Source organism: Chiroxiphia lanceolata, chromosome 5 (genome assembly GCF_009829145.1).
Source record: "Chiroxiphia lanceolata isolate bChiLan1 chromosome 5, bChiLan1.pri, whole genome shotgun sequence".
Lineage (NCBI taxonomy): Eukaryota > Metazoa > Chordata > Aves > Passeriformes > Pipridae > Chiroxiphia > Chiroxiphia lanceolata.
Genome location: NC_045641.1, coordinates 69,366,164 through 69,391,499, shown reverse-complemented (window position 1 = coordinate 69,391,499; position 25,336 = coordinate 69,366,164). Strand labels below are relative to the sequence as shown.

The 25,336-nt window shown below is 44.8% G+C and overlaps 1 protein-coding gene across 1 annotated transcript; it reads right to left on the bottom strand.

Annotated features, from left to right (window-relative positions):
- Positions 1–821: 821 nt before the first annotated feature.
- On the bottom strand, positions 822–21,534 carry CD9 (CD9 molecule). The gene is made up of 8 exons (XM_032689107.1): positions 21,333–21,534; positions 10,970–11,072; positions 7,855–7,952; positions 6,591–6,665; positions 5,582–5,674; positions 4,932–5,021; positions 3,044–3,127; positions 822–2,317 (listed from the first exon to the last, which is right to left on the bottom strand). The coding sequence occupies exons 1-8, from the start codon at positions 21,396–21,398 to the stop codon at positions 2,252–2,254; spliced, it is 675 nt and encodes a 224-aa protein (XP_032544998.1). The 5' UTR covers positions 21,399–21,534; the 3' UTR covers positions 822–2,251.
- Positions 21,535–25,336: the final 3,802 nt, after the last annotated feature.

The window sequence follows — 25,336 nt, the reverse complement described above, 5'->3', positions numbered from 1 at the left end:
TCACAGGATGTTTAAAAAGAAGGGCAAAAGATTGGGCTATAGGGCTTAAAAAAATATGGGGGGTGGGGGCAGGCATCAGAGTAGAGAGTGTTGCATGAACACTGAGGTCAAGGCAGCAGCTTTGCAAGCTAAAGATTAACTCCCAGGGAAACCCCCTAGAGCTTTTGTGGAACACAGGAACAGTGGCAGTTATTCACTTAAGTCTTCTGGATCTTCAGCTGAGCTGGATGTCAGTTTGAGAGCTTCCTCTGCAGCCCCTGCCCAAAGCCGGTCACGCTCTGAGGTGCTGAGCCTACAGCTCAGTTCTCCTCTCCCTGCTTACAACCCTTCCCTTGGACTCTGCCAATGGAACAGGGCAGCCCAGGGAGGGGCTGGAGTCACCATCCCTTGAGGTGCTCAAGAAATTACTGGATGTGGCACTCAGTGCTCTGGTCCAGTTGACAAGGTGGTGATTGGTCAAAGGACGGATTTGATAAGCCTAAGGGTCTTTTCCAACCTAAATGATTCTGGGAAGAGGGAACAAAAAAAAAAAAACAACAAACCACCCACAAAACCCCAAGGGCAGCTGAAGTCAGCAGTGAATTTCATGATGGCTGATAGATTCACTGCAGCTCTTTCAGGTGCCACATTCAGTCTCACACACGGAATTACACAGCTGGCAAAAACACTTCAGTTCTGCCAGAGCTCAGGGACAGGGTGGGTCTCAAATTCCCATGAGACATTTCTTTCCCCTCCAGGTTCTCACATATACCCACAGAAGAAAATCAGATCAGCTCCTTTCAGGAGTTATTCCACTCTCTGCAAGACACACAGAAGCATGATTACCATTTGAATTTTTTTAAATTCTTTTTTCAGAAAGCCCATGAACACAGAACAGTGCAACATATTACAGAGGAGAGCTGCATGGTTGCCTTAGACAAGTGACAGTGGGTAACAACGGTGGCAATACATTCATGCATCATTCAGAGCTTCAAAAAGAGCCCAACCCTCACAAAAATCCAGTATTTCTCATAGTAAATACCAACCTCCTTGCAAGAGAAAAGTGGGAGCAAGCAAAGAATACCAAGAGATATTTGTAGCACCCAGAGGACGAAGACCAGAAGCTTCTGAGAACACAGATGAGATACTACAGTGAGGGAACACGAGGTATAGCACATTGACTTGCTGGTAAGGACCCCATGGGCAGCCCCCACCAGAAGGTATTTAAGACAAAACCCACTTAAAAAGCCATTTAGAGCAGAAGTATAGGACAAATTGGTAATTCTTCAAGCTAAGGGTTCCACACTGATGTTCTCCACTCTCTCCCACATCCATTTTTTAACTGAAACAGGATAAGCCACAACTCTGCAACTGTGGACCTGGACAGTAACTTCTCACGCAACTTGTGTTTATTCCACTTGGAAACCTGAGATTTGGCACACGTGTTGTAAGCCCTTGAGATTGTACCCCTGTGGCTTTGGAGAAACAACGCACAAAGCCAGCCAGTGCAAAAATCCTGAGCAAACACTAGGGAATCTGCCTTGCTGAGGGGCCTAGGCCACGTCAGGGGACAGTTCTGCCAGCAGACAGGCTGATGTAAGGAGGCCCAGCTGGCTCCAGAGCAGAGCCCAGCCTGGCTGCATCAAGGCACCAGTGCCTGCACATCACCCTGGTGACACTCAGCCTTTGCCACCCTCCAGGAAGGCGACAGTAAAGTGTTACTGCAGTGACATTTTAGGAATGTTATTAAGACCTGCTTTTGTTCACACACGCCAAGGAAAGGAGGAATGGCCATGCCTTCTCTAACCTGCTCTGACAGCATCTCCCACTCCTTGGAATTCCCTTCAAACATGGCATTGATATAGGAGTTATTTCCTGCTTTGTACTAAAGCCCAAGTGATTTAACACTTATCATGTTATGCAAGTTCCACTCCATGCTATGCATCAAACAGTAGGATTAATCAATACAGCAACATCTCTCCTCCCCCACAAACAATACAATACATCTTACTCTTTATTATCAAATTGTCTCCAACATAAATTATATCCAAATTATGTAAGTTTCAAGAAAGTCAGATATTTTATGTACAATATTTGTGTTGAGTCAGATAAACCTTTATCATTTTAACCTATAACATAAAAAGCAAAACCTACATCAGTACCAAATAAAGCATTAAAAAGGTAACAAATATATAACTTTTTAGAAATGCTCTCAGAACACTAAAGTTAATGATAAAGATTTTATAGTGCAGGAGTCTTGGGTTTGTAGCTCTTAGACCATCTCTCTTTCCCTGCGGATGGCACAGCAGAGAATCATACTGAATATCATGCCAATAACCTGTAAAGAAAGCAAACACACTGCAAATCAGGAAACCAAAGCATGTTCTTTTATCAGCATGAGGACAAGCACAGCTGCTCTTCCCAGCCCAGAGGCCAAATTCGTTCTGTATTTATATACTCTATTCTGCAGTACCTGCCCCTCCACCCCCAAAGTTCATTCTGTTCTCATGAATCCCCTTCACCTCAATATCTGAAAACAGATCAGCTGTAAAACCACTGCCATATCTCCTAAGAAATCTTTGACCATCCCAGCATATTTGCGTCCATCTTCTCCAGAGAAGTCAAACACAAAAGCGCAAGTTTTCTTAGTGGCACTGTTATTTCAGTTCTCTAACAGAGCCTTTAGATGTTATAAAGGAAAGAAAAGCAAGAATCCCCAAGAGATATGCAGATAAAGAACCCAAGAGATACTGAGATGAAAAAGTGGGCCAGCAACATGACTAATACATCTTCACTCTACATATACACCCCCCCCCCCCGATACGATTTCACCACTGCTAAAGGTACAAGGAGACAGGTCCTAATCCAAAGTAGAAGCAGGGATCTCTGACACATCCCAGCCTCTGCACTGCCTCAGGGCCCTGCAGCACACACCCTGATCCTGCTGGGGCTTGCCCTTAGTGGAATAGCCATGTGGGCTGCTATGCCAGGCACTGTTCTACAGACTCCTGCTCTAAGTATCATCTTAACACACAGTATCCCTCTAAATAATCTGGGAACTCACCATCATCACAGCAATGCAAAGGCCAACTGCTCCAATGACATTGAATTTTGATTTGAAGACGTCATCAATGGCAGCAGGGCAGGACTGGAAAGAACAGACAGTTCATTAGTGTTTCACACACACAAAGGTTAGTTTCTGCTTGTTTGAGCTCAAGTCTGCTTGCACTAGAGAAAGGTTTCTTTGGAAAGCTGCTTTCATCTGGCCTTACTTTCACATCCCTAAACAAAGCCAGGGATGTTCCAACACAAGAGTTGGTGCGGAAGTTTAAATCTACTCTTCAAGTCTCTAAATCTCTTAACAGCACCTTGGCTACAGCAGGATTCCCTTCTCAACACCTGCAGTTTATCAGGTAGATCAGGACCAACAGCAGTTGTACCACGCTTGGCTTGTTACTAAGGGATGTCAACACTTAAACTGCTGCTGCACTGCTCATCCCTTCTCAAAATAGATTTGAAGCCACTCTTGATATTTCCAGTTGCTACTGGAATTTTGCAGACACCTTATGGACCCACACTGCGTGGGAATGGCTTGATATCCTGGACTGCATGCATCCCTGGAATGGGCAGACTCCCAGAGGGGCCAGTTTGATGATGCCAGGACAATGAATTACCATTGCAACTGAAAAAAATAAAAAGTACAGTCCCTTCCCCAGAAAAGGCATGTGGCAGCCAAGAAAAAGGTGGCACTTTTACAGAGGCATAAATCTTTTAAGAGCCTGGTAGCTGGTCAAAGTCTCAACCCGGCTCCTGTCCTACTTGTTCCAGCAGCAAACTACAGTGAGCTGCTGAAAGCTACTTTTTTTCCGTTGTTGTTCCTTATCCAGTCCAAAAAAAAAGACTGAATCAAGGATTAAAGGGATATACTGGCAAGGATGAATCAGTTCAATCAGAATACCAATACAGCACTGCTTCTTAAAGGCAACACAAATCAGCCACTCCATTACATCCCTTTGATCTCAGTCTATCCACTGCTTTTCTACAGTTGGGACTGGGCCATAAACACATCACAACATGGAGTCAACCGATGAATAAAACACATAGCAGAATAAAAGCAAACAGTAAGAGCTGCATGCTGTCTCAGCTGCTCCCATACACTCTAACTCATAACAGACTGCATGGGCAGGACTAAACATTCAGGTGTGACTACAGATTGAAGGTCTCATGTGGTCAGATATTTCAAGTTGTCACAAGTAAAGTAAAAAAAAAAAATTAAGTTATTAATGGAATTGATGGAATTCCATTAAGAGCCTTATTTTCTATTGGAAGACTCATACAGACTGTCTTGGAGCATGAAGCAAGGCAGTTGTAAGAAAAAGAGGAAGAGGGTTAGTTAAGAGCTATACAAGTTGCCTCTCCTGTTATCTGTGGCACACAGGTACCTCTGCAGCAATATTCCAACAGGAAAACCTGACACAGAGAACTGCCTTGACAGTGACAAACTCACCTTAACAGGCTATCAATGCATTAACTCCCTCTCCTTTTCCTTGCTAAAACTTCAGGCTTGCTCCTACCTCCAAGCTCTGTCTCCCTAACCAAGAGGGGAGGTGACACTCCCAGGGAAGCACCAGGAAGGTGCTGTGGCAATAGGAGCAGTGAGGAGAACAGAGCTCTCTTGCATTATGGGTTTATTTTAGACAAAGTTTTGATCTTTCCCTGCTCACCCCATCAGTCTGTGACACACAGATTGCACATTTCCTGTGCAAGGCCAGATTTCCCACTGACCCCGGGTGTTCTTTCCACAGTAACAGCAATAAACAGACTGATCACAGACACAGATTGGTAACCAAGTGTGACATGTGAACTTTCCCCGCACTGGAAGGGTTTACTCAGAAGTGTGTTTCTCATTCTACTCATTGGGCAGAGCTGATGGTGAATAAGTCATGCTTTACCTTTACAGTGATTGCCTCAGTCAACGTCTTTTTCGGACAGGTTTCCATGAATATCTGCTCAATACTTCCAGTAAGGCCACAGCAGTTCAGCTACAAGACAAAACAGGGTTTAATAATCCTTATTTTTGCTCAGCATCTGGTCAAAAACAGAGAAATAAATTAGATTAGTTTTTATTACAGACCTTAGCAAATCTGAAGTTCAATGTGACTGCTATAAAACTTAATTTTATAAAGTCTTTATTATGTTAAAGGACAAGGTTCTGAAAGGAAGAGAGCTAAATCTCACTAAGTACACACACATTTATTTTGATGACAGCTTGTGCTTGTAAGGACAGACACAGAGATGGACTCCTCACAGATACACAGGTATGCATTCTAGGATGTCTCTAGCTCAGTATCACAGATCTAGGGTTTCCTAGCCTGCTTCTGAGCTTTAGAAAAACAAGAACTAGTTCTAGGCACTTCAGAGGGACATACTGAATTCACTGATACCATCTTCACAAAGCCATCTTCTCTGCAATTTGTTACTAATAATGTTTTGGTTTCTTCTAGTTAGTAAGATACTTGACTGGTACAGGGGAGTGGATGACATGGAGAACAGAGTGAAGAAGGTGCATTACTGTCTAGTTTCAGTATAACCATGTACTTACAGCGAGCTGAAATGCTGTCAGGGTCTCTTTGGCACCTGGTTGAGTTCTCTTCTTATAGGTGTCCATGTAGAACTCCTTCAACTCGTCAATAATCTACAAGACAGCAAAGAGTTGTGGTGTATGATTGTCTTACCTTAATATTATTGTGAAAAACTTACACTGAGCAAGTCAGTCAACAAAAATTCTGCAGCCTACAATACCCATTCTTTTGACATGTACAAATAGATGGTGAAAAGAGAGGGTGGGCAGTATTTCTCACCTGAAACAAGTGAGCCTAACTCTTAAAAGCCACACCTGAGCAGCTAAGACTGATTTCCTTTCCAAAGCTCTGAGCTTCACAAAAGGAATGAGAGAACCAAGTCTTTGTCCACCAGCTGGCCAAAAATATTCACTACTGCACTCCAGAAGGTTTTACAATTTCCCTGTTGTATAAGACAAGCAGAAAAGCAACCCTGATCACCGAGCATCTTATTTTGAAACAAGACAACCTTGACTGTGAGGGACAGGCCACCAGGTGCAGAAACATTGAGCCCTTAGCTGACCTGGTTCCTATCTGGTAAAGCTTCCCTGATAGCCTATTTCATTTCCCAACTCTGCCAGGTACTGCCTAGAGGGCAACTCTAGCAGGCAACAGCCCCTTGGACTCTGGCTTTCCTGCTACAGTCTCATTCAGATATTAGATTTCTTGCGTTGTTTTGCTTGAATCAGTCTTCTTTGTCTCACCCAAACTCCCTGGGTAATGAGGATTTGACTCATACTGGTATAGATCTCAGCAGACTGCTAACTGTGGGCACATTCACAGAATCATGGAATATTTTGGGTCAGAAGGGAACTTTAAAGATCACCTAGTCCAGCCCCCCTGCCATGGGCAGGGATACCCCTCACTAGACCAGGTTGCTCAGAGCCCTCATCCAACCTGGCTTTGATCACTTCAGGGATGGGGCAACCACAGCTGCTCTGGGAAACCCACTCCAGCATCCCGCCACTCCAGCTTTAAAGAACAACCTACCTTTTCTTTGTTTGAAAATCCCCAGATTCCAGCACCAATTTCAAGGGCAAAAATCACAAAAAGGAAGAAGAAGAACTAGAAAAGAAAGACCACATTATTAATGAAGACCACAGCATCACAAAATAGCATCACACACATTTACTGCAAGTTTGTCCAGACTTGGGGGAACTGTCACTCAGTGTTCCCAGCTGGAGGTCTGGAACATCAGTAAAACTAGGAAAGAGGACACACTGCACTGGGTCAGCACTTCTTCCCGGGAGCGTCGGAAAGCCTGGCAGTGCTCTCCAAGCAGAAATCCTGCTTTTTGATCAGAGTTAATTAAAGCCCATCATCTATTAACTCAGACTTTGAAGTTGCCCAAGTCACTCAGACACATCACAACAGCTGACACCACTTCTTTTCCCTGGTTTGTCACTCCTATTGCTTTAGGAGTCATTACTTAATCCCTAGCTTGCCACCAATTCCCACAGAGCTTATGGTCACTTTGTTGTGTATCCCATAAAATAGAAATAAATGTGTTCTCTGTCTTTAATTGACTACCAGGTCCAAAACACCACTATCATTTAAAAGCACTTTAAAGAGAGATACTCAGAATTGCAAAGGGCTAGAGGCATCATTTTGCAAGAAATACTTGAATTTAAGTTCTTCCATTACACAGAAGGGGAATTGTTCTTTCACTGGCTATAGTAGAAGTCTTTTATTAACCAAGTCTTCTGGTTATTTGGATGAGTAGTTCTGCAAGTGTACAGATGTGCACGAGCCCAGTAAGCTCAACTGGTCCCTCCAGTCTGAAAACAATGAAGTTGCTCTCCAATAATTGGCTTGCAGAGCAGTTGTCAACCAGAAGAGCTCATCTTGTGATTAGGAACAGTAGAGGCTTGTTGTTTCAAGGATCAAATACTACAGTTCTAGTCTCAAAGACTGAAGACTGCACAACCTTCAGGGTCCAGGATAAACTGTCTAGTAAATAGCATTACTCTTATCAACACTTTTGTTCTGTGTTTACAATACTCCCAGTCTTGACACTTCAGTGTCTGAGTATGTCACACATTCAGCCTCTTGATTCAAATATAGCATGAACATTTGAGTTTAGGACCAGAAATTAAAAACTATATTTAACATTTTACCATTATGTAGGTGACCACAAGTTTAAACACTGCAGAGCCAAAACAATCACAATCTGCTGCCTTTTAACTGCAACAGAATATTCTCCTTCCTCTCCCATCATGCTGCTAAAAATTTAGGCACTACTCTGAACACTTACCAGGCCAAGCATACACTGAGATTCCTGTGATGCACCACAGCATCCCAAGAAACCAACCAGCATCATAAGCGCCCCAGCTCCAATAAGGATGTAAACACCTACGGAGGAGAAGAACAAACATATATACAGACTAGTCGAGACCTCAGCAGCAAGGTATGAAATCAGTTGCTCCACAAACAGCATTTGTAGCTTTCACCAAGGTTTAAGTTTCTTTACTGAGGTGTTCCAAGAAAAGAAAAAAAAAAAAAAACAAAAAAAACCAAAACCTGTGCTTAATTTTCAAAGCAAACATCTCATAACTTGCAGGGAAATATACTGATAAATAAAACCTTCAACTTGTAACAACTGATGTGTACCATTGCTGCAGTTTCACAAGTTTCAGAAAATGTGCAAAATAAAGCCATGTAAAACAAGCTACAAGACGCTTTTTAAAACTGGCTCAGAGCCAGAGTTATCAACTTATCTTCAGGTGAAGAGGGTGTGTTGCAGTTAGAGCTGGAATAGCGATTTATCAACAGAGAGTTCTTGATGCAGAGACCTCCTCAAACTGTAACAAGTGTTAGAGCTTGTAAAATATTCTGCCCAGAATTTAGGTAGTGAGCCTGTTGGAGCAGAGAAAGCAAACATTTCTGGGCTAAAAGACTCCATTTATGCCCAATCCTCTGGCTCCTGAACTTGGGAACTGCCAGCCTAAGCATCATAGCTGAGAGCTGGTGAGAGCAGCAAGATGCAGTGAGCAAAACAACTCCCAAAGGATGGCAAGAAAGTGCTACTGTGGTGGTGAAACATCACAGAATCAGCACAACATGGAGAATGAGTATGACATTTCTATCAATGTGGACAAAAAATACAGTTCAGAGGCCCAGTCAATACTAATTAAAGAAAGCCAGATGTAAGCATTTGCAAGTGATATATTCCAGATGCAAACCAATAAGATCAGCTGCCAAAATAAGTATCTATTTGGTTAAGTACATGTAAGGGATTAAGCCTGACACTTCTTATCAGCAGGAAATTCCTGCACTGATTTTTTTTATCCCAGCTTAAACTTTCTAATTGAAAAATTAAAATTTATTTTCAGTTCTACAGAAAGCCTCTGAAGTAACTTGCTTTGGTACTGGGTGCAAAATGACACATTCTGTTCCTTTCCTACTGGAAACTGCAGTCAGTAACTACTCCCAGAAAAGTAAGTTAGAAGATGAATTCCTATTAAGCTTCTTTTAAAAACTCTGTTTAACCTACAGAGATTTCAAGCAGGTTTCACTGGCTGCATTCAACCAGTAGCTTAAGTATCACATCATAAAACTTTTACGTTTCAGGAGGTGAAAGAGTTGTTTCAGACTACCCAAAATAAGACTTGTTAAGTATTTAGCTCAACAGCCAAGTTTAGATTTCTGTTCCCTTTCCAAGGCCCACCTAAAAGCATCTGGAAATCTTCCTGGCAGCTGCAAGAACCACCCAGTTTGCTATGATGCCATCGTATCAAGGGCAAAAATACAAGTTTTCTTACAAATAAGCTTAAGAGGCCGCACAAGCCTAACTCCCAACAAGCTTAACTCACCATTCCTACCAGTGCTCCCTGTAGGCACAGGCTATCCTGGTACTATGAGGCTGCAACCCAAGTTGCACCTACATGCAGGTCTTCACTGACTCTTCAGGCACCAGTTTGGGTGTTGTGACAGTCTGAGTAGCCCAGCACGGGGGCCAGTTTTTTTGGTAAGAGAAAGACCAAGCCATCCACCCTGTGAATGGCCAGTGAGTGACACCATAGAGGACCTGGCAAATCCAAGGGCTACAGGGATGAGAAATATATATGCATAAGCATTGTCCAAATTGAAGATGACAGACATTAAGAAAGGTACATATTTGAATTTGCTTCCCCATCTGTTAGAAGTCTTCAAAACACAGCTGCTTTGTTTCACAGAATCATGGGATGGCCTGGGTTGGAAGGGACCTTAAAGATCAGCCCATTCCAAACCCCTGCCATGAACAGAGACACCTTCCACTAGAGTGAGTTGTTCCAAGCCCCATCCAACATGGTCTGGAACACTCCCAGGGATGGGGCAACCACAGCTTCTCTGGGCAACCTGTGCCAGGGCCTCACCACCCTCACAGGGAAGAATTTCTTCCCAATACCTGATCTATATCTACCCTTTCAGTCTGAAACCATTGCCCCTTGTTCTGTCACCCCAGGCCCTTGGAAATAGTCTCTCTCCATCTTTCTTGTGGGCTCCCTTCAGGTACTAGAAGGCCACAATTAGGTCACCCCAAAGCCTTTTGTTTTCCAGCTGAACAATCCAAATTCCCTCAGCTTTCCCTCATAGGAGAGGTGCTCCAAAGCACCTCCAGGGGACAACTACCCAAGTCTATGTGTTTCCCATCCAAGCCTAGAAGTGACCATAGATGTCAGAATCAGAGTTCATATAAAATCCAATTCAATTAGGAACACCTATGACACCAGCATAACAAACTGAAAACGTGTGTGTCCCTTAACTGGTCATACTGCAGACAGAATATGTCACAGAATAACTTCCACCTGGGCTGCCTGAAGCTACTTGATCCAGTTTGGTTGGAATAGTTGCTCGTACAGACCAAGATGTTTATCCATCCTTCCCATTCCATTCAGTATAAATTAGCAGACGAGGGCACATAAGAATTAGACAACAGTACACATGCTCCTTCTGAGAGATGAGGCAGAGTTGTGGGTTTGGGCACCTTAGGTTGGTCACTTTGGAAAAAAAAATTAGTTATTGATGCCATCTGTGGTTACTCATCTAGTTTGGTGTGAAACTGCTGACTCATGTTGTGAGGAGCATCATGAAGAGACATACTCTGTGTCTACCAGGAGCCCCGGGATTACAAAACGCTCAGCAACAGCAACCAAAGAGGAACTGCAGGATTTAAGACGGGAGAAAGGACAAAGAGCCAAGAAACCACTCGTGTGACAGCGCTGCTGTTCGCATCAGAGCTCCCGAGAGCAGCTGGCCCTCAGCACCAGCCAGGGGAAGATGCTCTCTGCCCCACCGAGGCTGTGTAAGGCTGTTTTGTCTTCACCCTTGAGGAAGACAAAGGTTTCTCAGCAGTCTGGCCATCATCAGTGTGATCTGTCCCAGCTCACCTGTGTAAAACGTCGTCTGGTTGGATTCCAGTTCAAAGACGCTTTTGGTCTGTGAATCAAAGTGAAGCCATAGTCCAACTGCAAGAACTGCTGTCCCTGCCAGCTGTAAGAACAAGGAAGCCTTGTTAAATAATACCAATTAACACATTCACCCTTACATTAGCAACGACATCAGAAGCAAACACAGGACACAGCTTTTATTTAAAGAGCTGATGACAAAGGACCAGCATAAAAGGATGGGGACACCAAAACATGAACAAACTTTACTCCAGACACGAGGCACCTTGTTGACAGATGCTTTACATAATATAAAGTCCAATGCCACAGGAGAACAATGCCATTTTTGTTCCTTACTGAAAATATCCAAGGTTTAGCCAAGTGTCAGTATTTCCACTGACCCCTCCACCCATTGTTTCATTCTGTGTGACTGCAATGACATTGCATGGATTAGTGATCTTAATCTTCACACTGAAGGACAAGTGTATCACAAGCAAAAGTGCCTTGTGAGGCCAGCCAGAAGTTTTAGTGTATTAAGACTGTTAAAGAATTCAGTGTAGCATAGAAGGGAGTTCAGAAAGAGTGCTCTTCCTTGCAAAACAGGATAAAACCAACCCATTAAGTCACCACACTGAGAGGAAAAAAATACTGGCTGCTGAAGCAGCAACATTGCTGATGTAGAGCAAAACAACCTAATTTTAGGTAATATTTAGTTTTATTTCATTATTATCTTTGCTGCATGCCTCCAGGTTCCTCTTAACATTGCAGCAAGTAATTTTGCAAATAAATTAGCTTTTGGATGAAACATCTTGCAGAAGGCATCAGAAGGGTGTTGCAAGAAAGAGAGCACTGCGCTCTGGTAAGGCAAACACTAACAGCTTACTGTGAACAGACTGAATCCTCCCTTGAAAAGAAAAACATGGAGTTGTCTTGCATGTAAAAAAAAAAAAAAAGAAGAAACCAGGACAAACTAGAAAGCTGGAAAGCGTGCTTCTCATCTCTTCCTTTGAGGGCCACTTAGCTATCGAAAAAACCTCCACAAAAGTGAGATGAGGACAGAAATCCCAAACATCACAGCAGACATTAAAAATTTAAACTTAAAAGTGAGCAGTAAGTTCATGAATTCTGGTGCTTTGGTCAGGCAAAAAAATGCATGAAAAGTAAAAAAAAAAAACCAACAAAGCCTTATCTCTGATAAGAAGTCCCTTCTAGAAGGAAACAACATTCTTGTTTTGCTTCCAAGAAACTGGGAAGCATTTATTAATGTCAACTTTCAGTGGGATTATGGACAGCATTCCCACAGAAAGCACCAGTGGATACATCCCTTCCACACCAAGCCCATTAGTGTCTCCCCTAACTCTGAGGTGTGCCCTTCAAAAACAGGGACAGCTCTGAAGATTCACTCAGGGCAGAGAATGAAGCTAAGAGGGGGTTTAAGGGAAAGGATATCCCCTGTAGCTTCCCAGCAGGAAACATCCCAGCTGAAGTGCAAAGGATTCAGGTATCAGCAAAGGAAAGCAGGAGGCCAGCAGTGCCAAGAAAACCAGCATTTCTTGTATGGCAGGCACCCGAGTCCCAAGCCTGCCTCAAAGAGGAGCTGCAGGGAAAACAGATCAAGTGATACACAACAAAGGAAGAGCCAAACCCAAGTGGAGATTTCCAGACCTACGCAAAAGGCACTTTGTTGGTGTCCCAGGTGCTTGCTCACAAAGCACACCTGCACATACCTCCTGCCTGCCTGCCTTGTGAGGGCTACACTGACAACATTAAGTTATGCTGAAGAACCTTGGTACGACACACCATGTCACAGCAGGGTTATTATTTCCATTTATTGTGCCACAGCAGCACCCTGAGGGGAGGGAGAGGTGCAACATGGGGACTGGCAGGGAGAAGGGTTGCTGCTCTACCTGCACTCCTTGCTACAGCACCATTTCAAAAAGCCTTTGCAATCTCATCTCACCTCAGTGCCTCAGCTCAAAAACCAGAAGAGCTTAGTGATGGAAAAAAATTCATGAACAGCTTCTAGCCTACAGTTAAGGCATCCAGTATTTAACAACACTGAGACTCACTGCTGGGTCACTGAACAGTCTTCAGCTTTTATAGCAATCCACACCTGCATCATTAGAAGAAACCTACAGCTTCTGCTTCTTTTGCTAGAACTTATGAACTGTAAAGACATAAGCCTGAGCACACCCAGCTGTTCTCACCCACCTACAAGTATTTGTGGCTTGACAAGACTCAGTGTTTGAGTAGAGAGCACAGCAAACAGAGCAGGGCACAGGAAAGGACTAAAATCCAGGGCTGATCCCCCAGCAGACCTTTAAGGCCAGAGTACTCAAATAGTAAAGAAACTTTAAGCCATACAACAACCATACAGATAATCTTAAAACTGCAAGCAAAGGAGAAGGCTTAGTGTATTATCTCCTCAGAAACAAACTGGTCAGTTCAGATTAGGGAGGGATGGTGTACCCAATACAGCTCCTCTCAAAAAACAAAACTTCACCCTCCCTCACCACCACCCAGAGTAAAGTAGTGGCATGTTTTCACCTTGGAAGAGCAGCCACTCTGTGGAAAGGTTAAGAAGATGCCAAGAAGGCAAGAGACTTAAGGGATCACAGAATAGTGATAACACCAGGCCAGTGAACTACTCCACAGCACTGAAAAACTGGTAGAATTAAATAAAGTGGTAATTCTCTCCATGTTGGACTAGAAATAAAATGCAGCTCCTTCTTTCAATAATAAGCAACTTTTTGTCCCAGTTTCTTAAGGAAAGCAGACTTGTGTTCTCAAGTTTGTGCTCTTCCTACCCACACTGACCACTGAACTAAAAAAGGCAGTTTTAAAGCAGAAGGCAAGTAACTCGAAGCTTCGAATTTCCATCAAAACAAGGAGAAACAAGGACACACCAACATCAGCCTCTGAGCAAGAGGCAGGCACAGCCCTGTGGGCACTTGGCAGAACCTCTAACCACTCTGGCACAGCAGAGGCTGATGCACAGGCACTTCTGTGCTCCCCAGTGCTGTGCCAGCAGGTTTGGCAGCTGTGTTTTTCCTCCCTGGGAAAGGGGTGCAAGCCCCCTCCCCTTAGCTGCATGGAAGCAGATCCCCTGCAGACTCAGCTGTTGGGGCTTTTTTTGGAAATCCAAGCGTTTTGCCATCTAACAGACCTGTTTTGTCATAGGAGTTGAGCAACAGGGAGTGTTTCTAAGTAGATCTATCCTGTGCTGGAAAAGAAATTTAACAGAAGAACAGCACTCTGTATTCCTGAAGTTGGTCTCTTAGTTTTGCACACACAAAGTTAAAAGCAAGTTTGTGTGCTTATCAGACGTGTAAGGTAGTATGTTTCTGTAGTGACAATTATAGAAAAAGAAGCTTAGAAGAGAGGTTGGTTTTTTTTTTCTCCAATCTGATCAAAATGTGAAGTTAAACGGGTACTACTCAATCCCGGTATTGGAAAGTGTATGGCAGTGATTTTCCAGTAACACCATGCTACTGACTTCCCTGCTCAAGCTGATGAGCCTTCCTTGCTTTTCCCCAGCCACCAATCACAGCTCCCAGCTCGTTTCTGCTCCACTTGCCCATTCTGTGGCTGCAATGGACATGTGCTAAAAAAGGATACAACTACCTGGTCATTCCTATTCAGTTCTATGCCGGCTTCTTGGGTTTTTTGCATCACATGCTAACATACTCCTCTTGTCTCAAAAGCTCACTCCTGCACAATTCTTTCTGCCTGTTGCAATAGGAAAAACAGCTTTTTTTGGTCTGCCTTCCTATCTTACACAGCCCTGCTGTGAAAGAATTCCCTCCTCCCATCCCACACCAACAAGTGCTTTCTCCACAGTCAGCCCTTTCCACTGCTCTGCCCTCCTCCTCCTTGACAAGGACATGATTTTGCCTCTGGTGTATCTAAGGGTGTGTCCCAGTATTTATCTCTGATAATACTTTCTTTTAGCCTTCCATGTGCCAAGACACAACTGACAAAGGACCACAGTCAGGATACACCTGAGATGAGAAACAACCTGTCCATCTTGGAGGCAGGAGCCACAGGGAACACTCTGCCTTCCTCCCCTCACCATCCTTGGCTAACTTGAACATGGACTTGACTATTCCTCAGCACAGAATACTATCAAGCAATTCCCACTGCATTCCACTCCTCCCTTCCCAACACCTGAGGTTTCACAGATATGGTTTCCCAGCAGAAAGCTTGCACAGGGAATAATTAGATTTAATGGTGCTGGTTTAAACACAGGTTAAAAACTTGAGCTTTCCAAAATATAAGGTCCAATTTCGTTAACATAAGCACAATACGTGATACTATTTTGGGAAGCTGGAAAGTTTCTTTTGGATTTAACCACTATTTTGCAAGGACCATTTTGTTTAGTCCCTTCTAACCTTGTCACCTTGACCCATCCTGAGAAAGAACAATCCCAAGACAAGTACCCCACTTGCTACAGACGCCTTACAAAATCTTATCTTTCCACAGGGGGAACCCCCTCTCAAGCTCAAGGTCCAAGCAGTTATCAAATCCTTAGAGCTGGCAGACAAAGCTTTGGGAGGGGGACACCCTCCCTCAGCATCCAGCAGTTTACAGCCCTTCCTCCACTTCCACAGGGTGGAGGGCAGGGATAGAGAAGAAAGGAGACACTGCAAGAACTCCTGATCTGTGGCTCAAAGTCTGTAGAAAAAGCCTTTGTATGTGAAACTGTGGGTTTCTGCTATTTTAGCACATTCAGGCCAAGCTCACCTACAACCTGTACCAAGCTCATGGCATTACCTCCAGCAGAAAGTAAGTGACTGTGGGAATACAGAAGTCAGTCAAAGATGAGTACTACGTTCAGTGCTGTCAGCTAAGCACTGCATCCAACAGATGCAATCACTTACTGATTTTTTTTTCCTGGAAGTAGGAAGGTATGTCGGGCTCTACACGACTGCTCCTTACGTAGGTTTTCCCCAAGGTATGCCAAGAGTACACTGAAAAAGCCACCATCTTCATTTCATAGACACTTAAACTTTTAGTTAAAGATTTGACTCTGCATAAGACAGACAAGCAACTTCTTTCTCACTGTGTAAAGACTCAACTAACAAAGCCAGGACCAGACCTGTAACACTGCAAAGCAACAGGCAAAGAGAACACTGAGTAGTAATGAACTGTCTTTTTCTGTCCTCTATAAATAAAACCTCATAAACAGTAAGTACAGATGAGGCTCATCATCACTCTCATCCCTCAATTACAGGATTAGTGTTATCCACAACAGCACAGGTTTTCAAACTTCTTTAGGAAAAAAAAAAAAGGCTTCCCTAACAGATGTGCAATGAGTGCTGCAGTTACACAAGAAACTGCAGCTATTTGCAAACTTCTTTGGGGAAAAAAAAAGGATAGGAAAGGAAGTATTTTCTTTCTGCTTAGCTAGTTTCAAGAATGTTGTGGCCTGTGTTAATGTCACAGCATTTATTGCAATAAAATGGTGCTCCAGTACAGTAGGAGCAGCATTACAGAATTCCTGAACCACTGCCAAGACTAGTGCCCATTTCATACAAGTTCCTATTCAGAAGCCAGCCTACTATATTTGCAATTTGAATTGCAAATAGGAGCTAGGTCTGCTAGAACTCTAAGGACAAGTAGATTCACATCAGGTTTCTCAAGGCAACACAGTCCAACTCAGTCCTGACTTCACAGCACTTAACTGGAGTCAGAATATACTGAACTGAGCCCAAGCAGCATTTTGATTCATACTAAATCAGTTAGATTAGAGCAAGCTAAAGCAACTAACTTCTGTCCCTCCTGTATGTGCCTGCATATATGCATACAAACATGCATATTTACCTGTCCATCCTGCAAGTCCTCTGCTCCACTGGAGCAGGAAAGACCCTTTGAATTGCAACCAGCTGAGATTATGGTTCAGAATGAAGTCACGCCTATCTTCAAGTCACAGAAAGAAAAGAGCTCTCCAGGACTAATTTTGCTCATCTTTCTTTAGCAGGCACTACCACAGACAAATGCATTTGCTCATAAAACACTCTGGAGAGCAGGGAGCCAGGACAAGGCATTTGCCTAATAGTGTAAAGCAGGGAAATGACTTGCTCAAAACCTCAACCTGAACCCTGACTGTATGCTACAGCACTTCTGTGCCTAAAACACATTTCATTATAAATATTAGCAGCTGATGTCTTTGTGTGCCACAAAACTCACAAGGGGAAACTCCAGCACTTAAGTTTAAAGATGCAAGCCCTTGCTTTTTGCTCCGCAGCAGTGGGAGAACACGCAGGCGCTTGCCCGGCATGCGCCGAGTTGCCCAGGAACCCACAGTTTTCCTCGGAAAAGGTTTTGTCACCCGGGTCAACAAGCCAGAGCAAACCTCGGGAGTTAAGGGTGTTCAGCTAGAAGCAGTCACTATTGCACAACTCCAGCTAATCAAGCACTGTTCACACTAAGGCTGCTCAAAGCCAGCTTTGCTAAGACCACTCCACTGCTTGGGTTTAAGGCACATAATGTGTTGCTTCCACTGACTTCTTGCCAAGCTCAAACCAGTCTGGTGGGAAACAAAAAAAGTCTTTAAAGTTAAGTATCAGCTTCGTCACCTCCCTCCCCCACCCCAAATCCATGCCGAACTTCTGAAGATCTGAACTGGTACAAGTTTCATTACAGAGCAGAATGCCACGGATACCAGGGCAGCAGAGCTGTTTGCAAACCCGGGTGGGACAACACCAGCAAGGAGCCTGGTGCCTGCAGCAATACTTGATCCAAAGGGAAAACACAGCCAGCCTTCATTCCCACCCCTCGAGAGGGGTCTGAATCACCCAACTTACTGAGCTTTTCAAACACAAAAGTAAAACCCATTCTCTACAAGTGTAGTGCTTAACCCAACTTCAGAAGCACTCATAGCAAACATCCACTGGTCTCTCTCCACTTTCCACTCAGGCCACAAGTAAGACTTCAACCCAAGCTCTGAAGTCCCAAAAGTTTCACTGAACACCATGGTAGTGTCCAGCCTTCCTAGCTGGAGAAAGGCCATCAGATCAGTTATCACCAGATCCAAGCACAACATCCTACAGGGTGCTCCTCAGAAAAGGTTATTAGAACAGGGCAGACAGCAGCATTTCCCAGGACTAAACTCCTGGTTTACATGTTCAGCACTTCAAGGTTGTGCAAAGACACAAGACAGCACCTTGAAAGAAGAAAAATTAATGAAAGGCTGAACCCCATGTGAGCCAGGTACCCTTCACCTATCTACTTCCACAGCACCTGCTGTGGAGAAAACACCACTGCTGTTCCCACAGTCAAAACACTTTTCTTCCAAAAGTGACCCTGTGGGCTTAATATCCCACAGTTCTTGCTCACTGGTTCTTCCAATACAGTCAGGCCCCACCTATTACCCGGACAATCAGGATCCTACAGACCTCTAGGCTGAAAAATCCCAATTGACTTCCAGTTTCTGATGGTAGAAACCCTTCTCTTCCTTTCCCAAACATCACCAAGCTCCACTGTGATCCTCCCAAGGTAGGCAGAAGACCAGAGCAGCTCACAGGACACCAGCATGCCATGGATTCACGCAGCTTTAGGCCGATCTTCCCTCTTCTCTGGGACCTTCACTTCTGAAGCTGGTTTTGCTGTGTTGGTGCTGAGCACCCACCTGGTGCTTTTGTGAAGCCATCAAAGATCCTTTTCTCCCAAGACTTCATTGCTCTTTGGCAGCATCTGCCCCAAACCACCTCGTTGATAACTCTAGGCTGCTTCTTTTTGAAGAATCTTCTCTGCCTATTCCAGATGCACCATGTGTGCCACTCTTCATGTATCCCAGAACAGCACAAAGCAAAAACCCAGCCTCAAATTCATTGCATTCCAGCCCTCCAGCACTGAGATGGATGGTGAGCAGGGAGGGTTACCCAACTGCGATGCATTTATACTTCTGAAGTAACTATTGTGCGACCCAGGAGAGTTGATAACCAGCATTTGTTGCTGTTTCTTCTCCTCTGCATCAAGGAGTCAGTTCAAGCCTGTGCAGGGCTCAGAGTCAGAGACACATTATGGCACAGAACTTCAATAAGATCTCCAGTAAAATGAAGTCCTGCAAAATGAGACTAACACTCGGACCTATTACTGCCTGTCCTTAAGGACTCCCTGGGAAGCACCCTGGTCCTAATGTGTCTGAAGAGGGATTATTAGTTGGGTTTACTTTTGTAATTATTCCTAAACCTTTCCTCTGGCTAACGTTATTGATCTTTTGTATTTGACCCACCAGCATTTATGAACCTTTACTTCCTTCTTTTCAATACAGCTTCAACTTTGGCAGTTCCCCAATTTTTGTTTTAATAACCTCCTATACCAAGTTGTTTCAGCCTTTATGCTTCCTCTCACCCTCCCTCAAGCCTCTGAAGGATGCAAACACATTTGACCCAACATGCGATCCACAGATACCTGCAGGTTTGCTGCAGGCCTTTGAAATCCCTCACCTGCCCTTTTAGGGGGGTGAACTTATTTTTTGAACTTATTTTTTAAAAGTGAGTAGAGAATTGCACTCTGGTACCACAGTTCTGTTCAATTTACTTCCTTTACTCCACAGACTTTTCACATCTCCAAGGCTGTAGGAAATGTTAAAAGCCGCCTTTCTTATTAGGGTGGTTTCCCTCTAGTGCTGCCAGCCCCAGGACACCTCTCCCTATATGCTGTTCACTGAGGCCTAACAGGCCTGATACTGCTACTTTATTCTTCCATAGAGGACACTGTGCTCTAAACTCCCCCTCAACACTTTCGGCAGGGCACAATGACACATGGTGACTCCCAAAAGCCAAAGACTACTCCAGCTGGTCAAACACACGCTTATCTCTGGGCTAACCCAAGCTGTTTGCATTTTACTACCTCTTGGAGCTTCCAGACGCTTGCTGGGATATTCAAGATGCATTAATCTCCCTTTAATTTTTTTTTCTCACTCTTCTTTTTCCCCACATCCTCCCTGGGTTCTGCCAGCTACTCTTCCTTCCCTCCACTGTGTTAACAGGTCAATCCTGCATCCATGCTTACTAAGCACTCAAAGGTGCAAGTAAAGCTTCAGAGCTTTATTACCACGACACTCCCAAGCAACAGGTACCTCCTGAGCCAAACAAAACCACGATCTTTATTCTCAGCCCTGGGCCCCAGAGAATGAGGTGACGATGCTCATGTCAAGAGCTTCTTTGCAGCAACCACAAGCACTTTTGTCCTATAAAATAGTTTGTAGAAACTCTGTAGCTTTTAAAACAAACAAACAAACAAAAAGACCAACCATAAAGCAAACCAGTCTGTTTCAACATGACGTTTAGAAACTCACCGACCCAGAGGTCTCAGCCAGTGCTTTTTTTTTTTTTGGTTTTTCTTCTCGTCAGCTACAACCCTCCAGAGGGGACACCCTTGCTCACTCTCCTGACGAGTCTCGGGTGGCAATACTGTGCTTTCCTGTGTGAACTGCTTTTGCACAACTTCCCTCTCCGTTTTCTCAGCTTTGCTGAAAGCCACGCTTTAACTTGAGACATCACGAGTATTTTATCCATTTACCGTTGCGCCTTCCGCTCATCCCACGTGCAATGCTGTAAAACTGGCTCCAGAAGTGGCTTCTTTCCACAGCTCCAACTTAATTCCTCCACATCGGAGGGTCACACACGCACTTCTCCACTGCGGCAAAAAACCCTAGGAAAATCTGTACGTTGAACCTCACACTCCACACCTATCCATCGGGCACACAGGCAGCTGTGCTGCGCTGCCTTCGTACTTTTCCATGGAGCAGACAACGCTAAACTGAGATGCCCACTGCCCGAGAGCTTGGGAACAGCCACGACCCTCAGCTCAGCCGTGCTTTGTGAGACTGCTCGGCCAACTAGAGACAGGCAGGACAAGAGAAAGGCAGAAACTACAGAACACAGTCTCACCCTGTGCTGGCGGCTGTACTCCGACAGATTAGGACGAGTTCAGGGCTCCCTTCGCGAAGGGAAGCCGCGCTTTTGACCGAGGCTCCCACCAGGAGTTCACACACACGGGACAACCACAAACAGCTCCCCCCGGGCACAGCCCCGGCACCGGGAAAGCCACCGAGGAGCAGGACTTGCAGGGATTTTCTGGGAGAATGCCGTATCTCCCCCTCCGACACCGCTGGGGGGGGAGCTGCCCGCAGTCCCAGCACCCCCTTCCCGCCCGGCAGGACACACAGACCGCCCTGTGATAACCCCATAAATAAAGGGGGGAGCACCCGGGCACCCCCCCCCCCCTCCTGCCGGGCGGCTGAAAGTAGGGAAGACGGCAAAAAAAAGGCAAGAAAAACCACGCAAAATACCGCCCCCCCTCCGCCCCGCGGGCTCCCTGCCGGGCAGCGAGCCGGGCGCGGCCCCCGGTGCCTCACCCAGAAGATGAAGTTGAAGCCGAAGAGCAGGTACTTGATGCACTTGGTGCCTCCTTTGACGGGCATGGTGGCGGCTCTTGCAGGCACGGTCGGGGCGAGGCTCCCTCGGTCCGGCGCCGCTCCTTAAATCCGGCTGTGCCCAGGATCCTCCGGGGACTCCCCTCCGCCCGCCCCCGGGGCCGCCCCGGCCGCCGCCCCGCACCTGCCGCCCGCCCGCCCCGCTCCGCCCCGCCGGGCCCGCCGGGCGGGATCGGGGACGCGGCGCTGGGACGGGGAGCTGAGCGCGGGCCGGCGCTTTCAGGGAGTCGTGGAACGCCCTGAGCTGGCAGGGACCCGCAAGGATCATCAAAGCCCGGCTCCTGGCCCTGCGCAGCACAGCACCAGCAGTCCCACCGTGTGCCTGAGGGCGCTCCTTGAGCTCGGCCAGGCTTGGGGCCGTTCCAGTGCCCGACCACCCTCTGGAGGAAGAACTTTGTCCTAATATCCAACCAAACACCCCTTCCCCACCCACCTCCCCCCTGCTCTTGCATAGAACACAGAATCACAGACTGGTTAGCATTGGGAGGGACCTCTGAGGATCACCCAGTCCCAACTCCCCGCCAAGGCAGGGTCACCTGGAGCAGGTGAGGCGGGAACGCGTCCAGGGGGGTTTGGAATGTCTCCAGATAGGGAGACTCCACGTTCGCCCTGGGCAGCTGTTCCAGTGCTCGGCCACCCTCAGTGTAAATAAGTTCTTCCTCGTGGGGAGGTGAAACTTCCTGTGTTTCAGTTTATGGTCGTTGCTCATCATCCTGTTGCTGGGCACACTGAAAAGAGCCTGGCACCATCCTCCTGGCACCTGTCTTTGAGATATTTATATGCATTAATGAGATCTCCCCTCAGTCTTAGCCCCAGCTCCCACGGTCTCTCCTCCTAAGAGAGATGCTCCAGACCCCTCATCATCTTTGTGGCTCTCTTCTGGACGTTTAATTTAACTTAAATGCATCAGTCTGGCTGAAATGGGTATTTTCTCATACCAGATAAACTTACAGCATAGTTTAACTCCTTTAATCTTTCAAATATGTCTGTATAAAGTTATAGACATGCACTTTAGGAAAATAAGGTGGGATAAGTTTCAGCCTGCCAAGAGATCCATGCTAACTGGTTGTGCACGTGCCCTTAGGTCACCCCAGTTGTGAGAATAAACATGTTGAACTTCAGCTAAGAATTTTCCTTTAATTTTAAATGGGAGTTCAGCACCCAACTTCTGAGCCTGTTAGCTCAGGAATGAAGGCTGAGGGCTTGTACCTTAATTTATCTTTAATACAGTGGGACTAGAAATTCAACAGGTACTGAGACCCAACACCCCCCCCCCCCCCCAGCAGAACAGTAAGAACAGAGAAGCCTTACTGAAATGCAAGTAAAAACATGTTGGAGTTATTGTTGCCAAAATAAACGATAAGACAGAGCACATTCCAGAGGTGATACACTGGGGGAGAGACATTGACTTGGGCAGCTGTTGCCCAGAGCAGGTTACAAAACATTAATACCTTTCCATTAGAAAGCAAGGGAAAAATATAAAGAGCTTGGAAAAATGCAAGGATGGTTGTGAGTAGCCAAACTGAGAGGCTTCTGTTGCTGCTGCAGGACAGGCATAAATGGCAAAGGAGAGTTTGGGAAGGGTGGCTGGCTGCTGTGTTGCTTTTTTGCGAGTCATTGCTGCCTCCGCCAAGCATCCAAGTAGCCTGACTCTCTGAGAGTCCCAAAGCAGAAGAACGAGGAGCTGTGGCATATTAAAGGATGCCATCAGAAGTTTGCTGCTGCTTTTGGTTTGGGGTCCCTACACAGGCTGGTAGTAGATGAGCTTGACTTAAGAGAGGAGGGCGAATGGTGCTTAACTTGAAGCCAACTCTACATCAAGCATTTTGGTTTGTTCTGTAAAATAAGGGGAAGCAGAGGGATAGAGGCTGGCCACAACCAAATAGATCCAGCAAGGCTGAAATTAGTAAGAGCAAATGACTAAACTCTTGTATAAACTGAGCAAGGGCAAGTCCTATGTCTCACTCTTGAGCTCAGACGCATTTTCTGTATGGCTTTTGGGTTGGTTTTCTTTTGTCACTTTGCCACTAAGAATTTATGCTGTTAGTTAATATCAGTAATATGGCTTCCCCTAACTTTCTTAAATTAAGGAACAAGGAAAAATTTTGTATACCTCCTCTCCTGCCCTTGTATTATTAAACTTTTCATGCTTATGCTGTGTTAAAGGAACTCCCATTAAAATTCATGGGCAGTAGCCTTTTGATCAGAAGCCAGAAATGGACCTGTTGGATCAAAACCTCCTGTGAGTTTGTAAAAAATTAAACTCTCCCCATTCATCTGGTGAATTAATTTATAAGGAAGTGAAATACATTTGTGCATCTTTAATATTCTCAAGAATATGAAATGAAAATAATTAGAATCTGTGCTCATGTGGCTTTTTTTTTTGTCATTCCGTGTGAAGGATCCGGAGAGAACATTTGTGTTTCATTCTTCAAAAGTCTGATCATTTAGTAGGTGCATCTTTCTGACTGTACCTGAACTTCTCTAACTAGTGAAATGAGATAGTAATCAGCTGATTTTCTGCATAATAGAAATCACTAATGGAAACTCAAGACCCTTGTAGAAGTACTTCAAAATGATTTATTGTTTTAAAACTTTGTATTTACGTGGAATAACAGGCATTTTGCATGAAATATTTATTATCTGCACTTAAAAATTGTACTGGATGGTTAAAGTGTTACTTTGTCCTACTGCAACAGAGAAAGCAAATTCAGGATATTGATGATAAGAAGCAATCTGAGTTTACCAGAAGCCTTTTAAAATTACCCTTCTGATAATCTAGACACAACGCTGACTTAGTTTTCATATACAGATATTCGGAGTAACTTTATTCTGCTTTAATGTGAAACTGACTGTCCTGCTTGGGCCAATTGTGAAGTTTGTTTCTCACCAGGAAGGGTTTTCCCCTCTGTCTACACGATCCAAAGGACCCTGATCCTTTGATTCCTATAGCAAAGCAAGGGACAGTGAGGCTTTCTCTCCTGACTGTATTAAAGGATAGTGGGATCCACTGTTAAGAACAGCAGAATTCCTGTGTTTCACAGCCTCCTTGACCATTTTCCCCTTATCTCTACCTTGTGAATATGTGGAAAGATGAGTGTCAATAACCTTGAGGCCTTTAGCCTTCTTTGCATAAACAATTTCAGGTCTTCTAAAATCTTTCTTTCAGCTCCCTTAAACAGCCAGGCATAAGCTATTGGAACTGCAGAGAGATAAAGTACAAAGCTTCTCCCAGTGAAGGTTAGGGATTAACAGAGTTTCTTGAGAAGTGTGGATTAAAGGAGAAAAATAATAACAATTTTGTTCCTTTTAGAGAAATACATCTCTGACTGTACCAGCCAGACACAAAAGAAAAAACCCAAAAGGTTGTTTTGCTTGTTTTTTAACTTCAGTGATAATATTTTGCTGTGCAAGGGGTGATTGTGGTACATTGTGTGCTAGGCTGGATCCGTCCATCCGGTGAGGAAATACACCACTTCTCTACTGTCAGGGAGTTGAGAGTTTAGGATGACCCAGATGACACTGACGTAGAGTCTGTGACCTCCTATTTCCTCTTCTCCCTCAAAATCCACCCCCAACTTCATCTGTGACACTTCAGGTTAAGTGCCTTACTTTTTCTGTTCTCACCTTATCAAATGATATTTAACAGGCACTTACTTTGTTCATTTCAATAATTTGGAGTGGAGATGGATGGGAGAGAGCCAAGATGGGTGAGTGGTTCCTGCTGGCTTTCACATCTGGGGCTGTGAGGGAGAGGTTGGTCCTGGAGCAAGAGAGTCAAGATTGTAATTCCATTGCAAAATGGAATGAGTCATTGCAAAAATGCCTCATAGATTCAGTCACGCCGATAACTCCGTGTCAAAGGCCTTTTTCCACTCCTGGTGGAAAAGTATTTGGTGTTTGGTATCCATAACAGATACATTCTG